Source organism: Falco biarmicus, chromosome 4 (genome assembly GCF_023638135.1).
Source record: "Falco biarmicus isolate bFalBia1 chromosome 4, bFalBia1.pri, whole genome shotgun sequence".
Lineage (NCBI taxonomy): Eukaryota > Metazoa > Chordata > Aves > Falconiformes > Falconidae > Falco > Falco biarmicus.
In genome coordinates this window covers 9,561,740-9,574,200 of record NC_079291.1, presented here as the reverse complement: position 1 = coordinate 9,574,200, position 12,461 = coordinate 9,561,740, and the positions used below count along the sequence as shown (strand labels likewise).

General features: G+C 37.4%; 1 protein-coding gene across 5 annotated transcripts in view; it reads left to right on the top strand.

Moving 5' to 3' along the window:
* The window catches only part of SLC4A7 (solute carrier family 4 member 7), a 97,568-nt gene that overhangs the window by 34,001 nt on the left and 51,106 nt on the right, over positions 1-12,461 (top strand). For all 5 annotated transcript variants that reach the window (XM_056338589.1, XM_056338587.1, XM_056338593.1 and 2 more), the window contains exon 2: positions 1,605-1,686. In XM_056338589.1, coding sequence (XP_056194564.1) covers positions 1,605-1,686 — 82 coding nt within the window. The remainder of the gene's footprint in view (positions 1-1,604; positions 1,687-12,461) is intronic.

Here is a 12,461-nt window from a genome sequence, read left to right as displayed (position 1 = left end):
TTTTGTGTGTGTGTGTACAAGCACACAATATACTATGAGAGATCTTTTATTAAGACTAAGGAGCTATGTGTTCCAAAAAATTTTTTTATTTGGTAGGGGTTGCCAACAGTGTTTTAGCTTGTAGCTGTTACACAGGTTTGTTGTTTTTCATCCTTGTTGCTTCTCCATGAGATGACAAATCTGTTCTATATATAGAAGCATTGCACTATTGATTAATTCTAAGATCAAAGTTAGGTGAATGTCAACACTGTTAGGGTATCCAGTCTCTATAAGATTCCTGGTTCAGGCTTCTGTTTTCTCTTTATGAAACCATTATCACAGATCCCACGGTGATCACTTCTGGCAGCAGCCCACTGGTGCATTTACGTTGATCAAACAGGTATTTGTGGTATATCTGGCTGTCGTACAGCCACGAGAAAAGTCATGTTAGTGAACTGATCCAGTGGAAGGCTAAGATGTTAAAAACATAAAATGCACTGCTTCAGCTCTTTGTATTTGACTTCACGATTGATAGATCTGACAAGGAAAAAAGTGTGTGCCCAAGGGAGCAGAAAGAGCAGGGACAGTATTCAGCCGTTAGCTTGCCATGATACATAGTTAGATGTAAAGCAAAGCCTTACTCCTATGGTAGGCAGCAGTTCTTTTGGAGAAGAGTTCTGCCAGGAGGCCGTCATTTGTGAGCTGTTATAAGTGGACTGTATTTTAAGGAAAGCAAACACTTGGAGAAAGGCAACTTTAATGTTGGTTCGGTGTGAAGTCTGAGATGAGATTCCGAGTTTCCTACTGCACAGTTATTTTAAGGTTTATTTTAGTCAAGATGGAGCAAAAGGCAGTGTTTAAAGGTCTGCTTTAGTGATGTGACAAATGTGATTAGGGGACACATTCAAAGATAAGCCTCAATCTTGAGCCTGCATCTATTTCAAATACCATGCTTTTGTGTTATGAGTGGCATGGTTTCAGTAGTAATGGGATCTGAAAAGATAGTCTTGCAACTGCTGTTTCCTAATGTTAATTAGATAGGGATGAGGTTAACAAGCTGCCTGTTGAAAGCTGAGTGAAACCATTATTTTGACTGTTAGTCTAGGAGGGACCCCCAAGCTGTGTAACTTAACTCTTTTGCCACTCCTTTTGTGTAACATTTGGTTCACAAAAGCTGCTTACCTGCGCTGGAAATTGTCACACAGGGTTTGTCCCCTGAGCAAATGGGTTTGAGAACCTGAGTGTTACCTCATGTAACTTTTTTAATATTTGCCAGTTATTTTATTGAAGTTCATTAATTGCTATTGAATGTAAAACAAAAAGAATATTGCACTGCTGAAATATGTCCTGATCTTTGATATGATGAAATTAAAAACATCACAAAAGGAAATTGCATGTTATTTAGCTTATCTGTTTACTCTGGTTTTCCTTCAATACAGGGTAATGTTTTCTTAAGAATTGCGTGGGTAGATTTTCAGTGACATTTTCTTTCTCAGTTTCTAAGAGGTGTAAGTGTGGTGTTTTAGAAAACTTTGAGAAACAACTTCATAACTGTAGAATATATTTAGGAATTTAGAAAAAATCAGTTTATTTAGTTTTAATTAACTGGCATCTTGTTTCTTCAGGGTCATGATGAAGAAGCTGTTGTGGATATGGGCAAAATCAGCTCTACTATCAATACAAACTTTGAGAAAGAAGAACTAGAGAGTAAGTTTGTGGTGGCTTTCTGTTGCTTAACATGCATTTTTTTGCCTTGGGATAAAAGATCCATTTTCTTTCGAATGCAACCAGTATCACTAAAAGGAATCAGAATTTCATGACCATCATGAAATTCTAGGAATAAGCCCAGTGAACAGCAGATGACCTGCCCAGTTTTTTGTCTCTCTGCATGCTAATACCCACTGTTACTCAAATCTGTTACAGAAAAAAAAAATAATATTAAAAACCCTCAAAAAATAAAAATTAATGAAGATTTCCAAGGAAAGCTTGCTTCTGAGATTGTATGTTTTACAAATTGATTGCTGTCAGTAAGAAATTTCCAAGCACACGTGATGTAAAGTTCTACAGAATCAAAACGCGGGAAAGTTCATTATCCTTGTGAGTGCGTCCGTGCATTTTAAATACTGAGAGTCTGAACAGGTAACAGTGGTTCTCGTTCCATGGTAAACTGTACATTCTGCAGTCAGTTAAGCATTATGGAATTCTGTTAGTCTTCATTATTTGTTTCAGGATCCTGCATTTAGCAAGAAAAATGGCATTTTCATGTAGCAAAATGCAAAATTGGATACTTCATCGAAGAAACAATTTCTTAGTGACTCAAAAAACGAAGTAGATAAGGATGAAGATTCTTGGATGCTATTTAGCAAAGCCAGAGGGAAAAGCTAGGGAGATTCAGTGTTAAAATCTTATTTATTCACCTTTCACATAGAATGCTCTGAAGCTTAATTAATATTTGCAAAATGCTAGAAAAATACCCATAGATTCACCAAGCAATGTTTCCTGACAGTACTGAGTGTTACTGGTTCAGAACATCAGAGAGCCGTTATAGCAGCAGTTTCTAGCTGAGAAATGTTGATTTTTAGGTTGTTGTCACATTTTCTTATACTGTGGCCTAACGAGAGAGATTAAAGTGATTAAAGTTGTTTGTTGCTGTTGTAGTCATACTCTTGCTCTGTTCCTTTCAGTCCGTTACTATTTTCCATCTTGTACTGACAGTTTGTCTGACTGTACCATAAGCATGGTTAGGTACGTTAACCAGCAGAAAATGTAACAGTCCTGCCAAAGGAAAATAATAAAAAAAATTCTCAGCGGCTGAGCGCCCCAAACCAGTTTGCCATGCAGATGGATGTGTGCCAGTGCTGACCGGGGAAGGGAAGTGTGAATATGAGGCTGAGAGGTGCAGCAGTGGAGGCTGCAACAGCCCAGTTTAGATAAGGTTGAGCTGTGGTGAAACTAGTCGTGTCTGTTTCTGCAGTTAAATCTTCAGTGCAGATTTAAGCTATCTCCTCTTCCATTTTCTTCTCTTGCTTTCCTCTGAGAGATGACCCAGAAAATGCATGTGTGTGTTTTGCAGGGAGGCAGGGGGTTAAGGGGAAGCAGGCATTCAGCTGGAGTGGTGTGCAGTGCAGCTGGGGTTGTGAACAGCTGTAATGCCTCAACCACGGAGAATGACATGAGAAGAATGACATGGGAACATGCAGCGATTTCACTTCCCCAGTCTCTTTCATAGCACGTTTTTCAGAGTGCTTCAGCCAGTCCACCACTGCTTACACAAGATGCTGGGAGGGGGTTCAGGCCGCTTGAGGCAATTCAAGCACTTGCATTGCTGATGGTGGAAGATATCCCAGCCTTACCCCTGGCCAGAGGACTAAATGAAGGTGAAACAGACTTTTAGTTTCATGAGCAATTGAGTCAAATAACAGCTGTTGGAAGGAGGAGATCTCACTGTCCTCACCTTGCTCTTAGCCATGCACCTTACTTCTCCTTTGGCTGCCTTTCACACGCTTTGGAGTGATCCAGTGTTAAGTGTCTCAGTGTGAAAGAGGGCTGGCTATACAGAGGTTAAACAAATAACTAAGAAGTATCTGACATGAAAGATGTATTCCAGTATGATTATCACATTTCTGAAGCTTCATATAGGCACAGGTTTTCATATTCAAGTAGGAATTATTTTTGATGATTACATATATTTTGTAGTATCTTACATATGTGTAAGACAATTGGTGCTTTCCCTCCCTCAAATGATAGAATGGGGAAAGGGAGGGATGGCATGTATTTTTAACTTTTATCAGTGGAAACTGGTCCAAAGAAAGGAAGAGAAGTTTTTACTTTCCTGTACAAAAGAGAAAGGTATGTAAGTACAGTTGTGTATGACTCATAGTTATCTAATCTGAGATTCACAGAAGAGATCCTTTAGATATGGAATGTCTTAGAGGATAAGTTTATTTGAACTTACAGCTCTGTTTATGAGAGCATTATTTTTAGGCTACTATGATTAAAGTAGGTATGTGGGATTTTGGGGTTTTGTTTTTAATTCTGGTATTAAAGTCATGCAAGGGGAGAAATGGAATTGTTGGCTGCAAGCAGTAAAAAACCTCTGGATAGTATTATTTTTCATTACTGACTTACGAATGTTTTCTTGTGGCTTAGGAAGACCTATAGTTAAGCATTGGGTATTTTAAGTGTTTTAAGACCTGAAAACTGTTTCAGTCCAGTCTTCCAGCTTGTTTTTGTGGTGACTTGGAAAAGAGTTCTAGGAACTTGGAACTTTTCCAGAAGTATGTGTTGACTCATTTTTGAGGAAAGGCAGCAAGCAGTTAATGCAGTTCAGTTATGATGTGAAACACCAAACCTTTAAAAACCAGCATGGACAGGTGACACTTAACTGCTTTAAAGCCTGTACAAACCAAAGTTGATGGATTTGATGCTGTAGAAGGCATGATTTTGTTACTAATACTAAAGCAAAGTTTTGTTGGTATCATCAGTATTGCATACTTCCATTTTCTGGAAATGTTGTGATGAAATATTAATGAAAACAGGGTGAGATGCTGAAGTGGAAAACAGTTCTTAAGAGTTAGGGCTTCCCAAGCTCTGCATTCTATTTGTGGTGGCAGGGAAAGTGTGGTATGTATCTGGAGTGACAGTGTTTAGGTTAGAAAGGTTAGGCACAGGCTACTTGTTTCGTAACTCTATTCCTGTAAATGAGAAATGGGTAGAGATGGTAAACTGCAATTGTGGGCAGACAGTGTGTGTACTAAATAAAGGTGCTGCTTTCTTACTGAAGCTGTAAGACCTTGCTTTGAAATAACAAATGCCAGTTTACAGAAGAGCTAGAACGGGGAATAACACCTTAAAATAACCTGTTTAAGAGTACCCGATGTTCTTAACTTGATGTCAGACTCTCTGAGCTGCAATGAGTAAGAGTAGTAACAAAGTAAGGCAGGAGGTGGAAGTAAGGCAGGAATGGTAGTGGCAGAGGTATTTCATGCTGTCTTGTAAAAGGTGATTTCTGCTAAGAACCATGTTAAAGGAAAGCTTTCTTAAACCTGAGTTTGTATGTTTGGCTTGATATTACCAGGACCTACCTTTTTAAATGTGTAGTTAATTTTCACCTTGATTCGGGGATACATTTACTAGGTACAGCTTAAGGGAAAAAGGATCTATTCTGTTACTCTTAGCAGTTGCAGGTGTAGCAGAGATAAGGAGTTTACACATAACAGAAGTCTTGTTCCAGAAACAATCTGAGGTCAAGAGTGTGTGTCTCAGTAGACAAGCTTTCCGTGGCTTAAATCCAAGAAGCAGCTTTCAAGATTTAATAGTTACTGTACTCTCACACTGTCATGTGGCCAGGTGTAAGTAGTGTTTACATTTCAAGTGACCCTATTATCTCTGCTACCTTGATGGTTTAGAGCCTTATTTTCCCTTTAAGAAAACAGCTGTGCTTTTCAGTTAATCTTAGTTGATAAGGACAGGTCATTAAACGGTTGTGCAGTTTTTCCACCTCTAGAAGTGAATATTCTATATCAAAGTAGAACACTTGCTGTACGAGTGTTTTGCAGTTTATCGTGTTATGAGTAGTTAGAAATTGTTTCAGTATTATGAAAGGGATTTGGGAAACTAAGAGAACTTATATGGGAACTTGTAGTAGAATGTCCTGCTAAGGTTTTTTTCAGATGACAGGTTTACTATTATTCTGCCTTTTTAGATGCATCCAAATTGCAGCTGATCAAAACCCATGAATAGTTCTGTAAAATAAAAAAATTGTACAGGAGCAGGTAAATACAGGTAATGGAACAGGACTTCATAGTTGCTGGCATTTTAAGATTGTGCTTAGTATTTACATTTTCATGTTCTGTGAATGGCTATGCTAATTTCGGCAGTACCGAACAAGTTTCTTGCCCTTCTGAAGCTACAGCATGCATGCTTGAACCTTGAAGAGACCCCTTAATGGTCTAGAAAAAAAAGTGTGTTTAACAGAAAATAATTTTGAATGCTGTTTATCATGCTAAGCTCTATCTTTTTATGTGGTCAAAAAGTAGAAAAATGGGATATGTAACTGCGGCTGAAACAAAAAATAATTTAGGATGCTCATTAATGATGCTTGCAGAGCAACTTTCATCCATCCTGTAGTGATACCCCTGAACTGGAAAGATTGTTCCTGCTCCTTAGTTTGAGTTGAACTGAGAGGAAGCAAAACCATGTCTCTTCAGACACAGTGCAGCTGGTCAGGTATATGAAACGTACTCTGAATCATATGCAACATCAAGAAAATGTTCACTTGCACCACTTTTGTTAGTGCAGGATATTTTGTCCTTATAATTTAGAAATAAATGTTAGCTGTCATCAGTGCTTCTCGAAGTCACAAAAACTGAGGTGTTTTCCTAGTAAGATGTTTTTGTTTTTTTTTTTAACGCAATCTTGATGAAGTGAATTTTGGAATTAGGCTGTATTGCTACAGCTTTGTCACACATCTTGAAAATTTAGTTACAATATCTGTTACTATGGGAATCCTGTATTAGAGTCCGCACGCAAGTTCCTCAAGACCCCTTGTTCTGTTCATTTATGCAATATTCAGATTCCTATGTAGAAAGAATAATTGCCCTCGGCTTATTTTATTATTTGTGGTGTCCATCACGAAGGTAAATCCTTAACAAACACTATCAAAACTGTTTTAGACTGCCTTTTGAGAGGGAAAGTTGGCAACCTGGTTGTGTAGATGTAAAACTCAATAGGGCACCTGAAGAGACTAGACACGATTTTCAGTGTTGATGTGTTGTTGCTTTTGGAGGCAGGGGGGTATTGCTGATTTCTACCTTATTTTTGGGAGTTGTTTCTGATTCTTCCAAACACAGTATTACAATATTAAAAATTGCTATACAAATATAGTAAGTCTATGAAGTATACTGAGTATACAAATATATTAAGTATGCATGTTACTATAAATTCTGAAATTTTTACTTGCATGTTAAGTTACATGCAAATTTCTGGAAAGACATACTGTAAGCTCCTGGCAAGTGGAGCTTAGTACTAAGTTGAGACAAGAGACTGACTTTCTTTTTTTTTACATTATGAGATTTCTTGATGGTGACCTAACCAGAGCTGAGTGTAAAAAGAAGCATAGACTAGTCCACCCCAAAATTCATATTCTTTAGCTAGATAACAATTGTATAAATGAAAAAAAAAATTTTTTTTTTTAGCAGTTTTGATATCACTGTTGTCCTCACCTTTGAGGGAAATGACTCATTACTCTACAATACATCTTCCTAATGAGTGTCCTTGAGACAGTTGTTAATTTTTTATTTGTTGAATGGTCTCACCAGCTAAGGAACCCATCTGAGCACCCATCAACCCTTCCGTTTACGAATAGCTGCTGACAGGATGTTTCGTCTTGCTAAAGATGATGTTACCCAACTTTTACAATCTTCCTGACTCAGTTGGGACTGAGTGGTGGTATTCATATTGAAACTAAGTCAGCATTTTTACATACATCGTAAGTAATTCATTAGAATAAAAACAGTATTACTATTTTGATTTTATTTTTGTTTAAAAAATGTGGTGTATGTATGATGTATAAATCTGTATGATACTCTATTCTACTTTAAGGAAAACATTCTCAGAGAAGACAGCTTTTGTAATAACTTAGATCTGTATTATGACTAAGTGTTGCTTTATGGGAGATTTAGACTTCAGTAATTTCAGTGATTCCTTCACAGGAACTGGGATAAATGTGTAGGGAAAAATAAAATTAATTTTAGCTATGCTTCCTTTCTTATGTAGCCAGTTTAAAGTAGAAGATCTTTATATAAATACTGAAGCTTATGTGAAAATAATCTTTGAAGAATGTAGTGCAGCAAAGTGTAAGGTTTTTCAATATGGTACGTTTTCTGTGGAGGTAGAAGACAGTGGTGTATATGAATACCCTTGAGTTGTTGCAGTTTCTAACAAGTAGGGCTAGATTATCTAATAGTCACCTTCAAAACAGACAAAATTGTTCTATCACATTGACTATCATGTAGCAATGTTTTTTTTGGTGTGCATCAGCGTTTAAACTTGAATCAGTTCATGAGAACATCTGCAGCAGACAATAACTTTGCTTATACTTGTTTAAAATTCATTTTTGGAAATGTCCATGCTAATTTTAGCACTTCTTCTTAAAACAGAGTTGTTTTTAAAATGGATGCCATTCAAAACAAATGCCTTTTATGTAAACATGTAAAATAAATATTTATTGTAAAATAGACTAAGATGGAAGCAATGCTTTTTAATAAGTTTGACACAAACTGCATCCTAACAGTTTTTAAATTTTTTACACCTCTTTTATCTCAGAACATTATGTAATGTTTCTGTTCTGGCTGCATCAGAAACGTTACAGAAAGGTAACTAGCTGCAGTTTGTAATCTCAAACATACGTAAAATTGTTATTCAAGTAGCACAGCCATAAAATGAAAGTTTTGCCAAACAGCATCAATTGAAACATAAAACTTTCAGTGAACTTGCTGGCCTCAGATTGCTCAAATTTTAAAATTTTTGATTAGGCAGAAGAAATAGGAGACTGTACTTGATTCTGCAGCCTGTTGTTTCTTGACAGCTTTTCATAATATTTATCTTACTATTTTTAATCCCTTTAAAATCAGTTGTTCCAAAATTGGCTAAACCTGTGACTTGATGGATGTTGGAAGTCTGAGTGGATGACTTCTCCATTTGCAGTTCACTGAAAGCTAATGTTTCACAGCCATTAAAGCTTTTAAAGTATGAGACTTTTTTTTATTTGTGATTTTATAAAGAAAGTTTGAGCTTTTTGCTTAGAAAGGGTAACTCCTACAGGAGGCAAGATTCTCTCTGTAATATTCTTCATATCTTAAAATATCAGGAAATAGACGCGTTTGGGGGCAAGCTGATCCCTTTAAGGCTGTGTGCAGCAGTTGCACCTGAAAGCAGTGTAGTCAAACGTGTAATGAGAATGTTTTTGTGGCCCATGGATGAAGTGGGAAAATCTTTGCAAATGTTTCTTTTGAAATACTTCACAAGGGCAGTGTTACGAATGCGGAGGCCTTGTGTCCTTACAGGGTATGGCATCCACTAAGGGCTGAGAGCATCACTTTCTTTATAATGGGTGAAGGGCCAGTCTTTGATCATAATGGGACTTTTGCTTGATTTGCGTGTTTCTAGGTTTTCTCCCCTCCAACAGAAACAACTGTGAAACTACCGTAGGTATGTGTGTGTCTTTTTCTGAGCTCTGCTGTGGAGGCGGGTGGGACCAAGAACCTCGAGCGAGTTGGTCTGACTCGGCTGTGCAGTGCAAGGGCAGGAGCCAGCCACCGCTCCCGCAGGTACCGGTGCTGGCTCCTCTGCCTGCCAAGGGCGGTGGATGCTGGCGGTGGGCCACAGAGACCTGGGGTGGACCTGCTGTGCCAGGATCCCTGTGCAGCTCTGGCAGCTGGCACTGAGCTTTTCCTATCGGTGTCACTACCTGCACGTCTAATGTCATTACTGATAACGCCTTCTTGAATGTTGTTGATTGTCAGATGGGAGTATTCAGTGCATTTTTTTTTTGACCGCCACTACCAAGTCCTATTTGGCTTTAAACCAGAAAAAAAATCACTTGTGTGTAATGAGAAATCTGGCATTTACTGCTTCTACCAGTCAACAAAATATGATGCTTTCATTGTGTAGTGAGAAAACACTCCTACTGAGCTGCTTTACCATATGCTCTACATACTAGATCTTTGGATTACGCTTCTCAATTTTATCTGTCCAAGTATTTTAGTATAAAGAGCATATTCTCAGATATGCTTAATTACCAGGAGCAACAGGAGATTTCAGACTGCAGTGCAGGAGTTTTAACAGATTCTAAAATATGCTGTACTGTGGAGACTCTTTGGGCTCCAGCTATGGCATGTAACTGTCCTGTGAATGAATTTTCTTTACTCCTTTGTACAGATTTGGTTAGAAAATCTTATTTCAAATGCTTTATTCTGAAAGCAAGAGGTAATTTTTGTCAAATAATTATTTTGACAAAGCACAGAAAAAAAAATCCTTGGTGGTAATAGGGTTTTTTTATGGTCTGGTCATGCATGGGAGACCAAGATTATATTAAAATACTTTATATTCAATTTTACTTCATTAATTCTTTAGAAAATATTTTGACGCTTTCTTGGGAATGTTTCATATGACAGAAGTTTATAAAAAAAGCTAAAATAATGCAGTTTATTTTGAAATACTTAGTTTCTGTCTCACACTGAGGACTTCGCTATCAATACTAAATTGTACATTTATTTGCATACTTCAGAAATGTGGCATTACTTGTAACCAGAACATCAAAGAATTGACATAGTAGCAGTATTTTCAGTGTACTACTGACTTGAGCGAATTTTCAGAATTTTTATTATAAATAAATCAACTTTACACAAATGGGGGATGCGTGTGTAAACTAGGAATTCTACTTGTTCCCTAAGCTTCACCAGAACAGAGAATATTTGGAGAAGACCTTTGGGCTGTAAGTTTTTTTTGGGCGTGAAAAGACACTTCTTGTTCTCACTCTTCACTTCTTCCATCCACCTAAGATTATTTTTCCCATTTGTGTGCTTCTACCTTTGGAGCAGGGCTGTGGCAGAAGAGTTATAAGGTGTACTAATAAATTGCATTGAGCTTATTTTTGTGCATGTAAGTACTTCCTGTGATGTAAGGGGAACTAATGTCAAGGCATCAGATAAAGATAGATTTCAAATGCTTCCTATTAGGGTAGTGTGTTTTTGGTGATGTGAGTTAAAGACATCAAGCAGCTGCTGCTTTTCAGATTTTATGGTCTGAAGGAACAGATTAGAATCTCTCCTGTAGATCCTCCATTTTTTCCATGCTGGGACAAGATTGATTATGACATTATTTGATTAAATAAAGGCTTTAGTGTATAAATAAAATGTATGTGTGTAAAAAGTGATGTGTCCTCAGATGATTATGTGAAGATTTTTGGAAAACTAGTAATTGTCATGGAGTCTGTGCCTTCAGTAGAATGTTGGGGGAACTTGCCAAGAAGGTGGAGTCAGACGTTTGTTGGGTGCATAGTGAAAGGGCGAGGGGGGACCACATGCAAGATGCAGTATTGGAAGTGCTGATTGGATATCCGGAAATCTTTTTCATGCAGCATATTATATGTTGGAGTAGGTTGCCTGGAGAGCTGTAGATTATCTGTCCTTACAGATACTCAGAGCTTGGCTGGGTGACATCCTGACCAACCTGATCAGAAAGATGGCTTCAGCTTTGAAGTTGGCTATCCTTTGAGCAAGATTGGACCAGATAGTCCACCTCCAGATGTCCTTTAGAACTGTAATTAATGTATGATCTCTGCAGTTCAGATTTCAAAGCAACAGGATTTGAGAATTCATAGATATTAACATGGCTTTCTTTGCTTTCTCTTGTTAACACGGGGAAGAATGTCCTTCTTTGTATGAATCTTGAAAGACATCTAAGTAACAAAATGATGAGTAGAAAAAAAAAAGTTCTGTGTGGAATTGGACTTAACAGGGTTGCCACATGAGAGCATTTTTGTATACATGTTTTTGATCTCTTTCAGACTTTAGAAGTCGTCGTGTAGGAGCTTTGGGTAGAAACCAGGGAACTTAAAAAGAGCATTTTCTATATTGTCGGTTTTATAGGACTTGATATAAACTGGCTTTTCAAATAAGACCAACCATGTGATGGAGACATGTAGCAAGCTCCTGATATTTAAATTTGTTTTGTACTGATAAGGACCTTGTGTGATAAATACTCTTGATGGATTTGAACAGCTAAGCTTGGATAAAGTCATGTTAGATTAAAATGAACAATTATCTCTTGAGCTTTGTGTTACTAAATTTAGGGTCCAGCAGTCTACTAATTCTATTGATCATTGGTTTAAAGTAATTCTGTAACAAGCTTTGCTCAAGTGTGGTACAGATGTTTGTTTGGATACAGCTTTGAAGGTCACATAATTGTACCTTTCAATCTTTTAAAAACAATATTCAAGTAAAAGGTTGTGGTCACTTTCAAAATGATACTGATGCTAATAATATTAATTCCAGCCTTTTTAGAGTTAACTTTTTCTCCATTGCTATTATACTCCTTGCCTTTCTGGCTTTGTTTTTGGCCAAGGTGAAGCAACTGCAAGTTGTTTTGCCCTGTTCATTGGGAATAAAGAAAAAATACCCCTGTGCTTTTGTTTCATTTTTTTCCTTTTTGTGTTTGTAAGTAAATCTTTATCTGCAACCATTCATTATTCAGACAAGAGTAGTTAAACTTAAGGGAGCACAGACCTACTCAATACAGCTGTCCTTGTATTTAGAGGACTTCCAAGTGCTCTGCTTTGTGGAGTTAGAACTAAAGTTAAGCTTGTCCAGCTGTTGTTATGCAGTTTTGCCCTGCCTTTTGGAGTTCAATATACCTGCAACATGCTTTTGGGTAATCATGACAGTGTACACAACAATAGTAGTTTTGGATTTCCTAGGTAG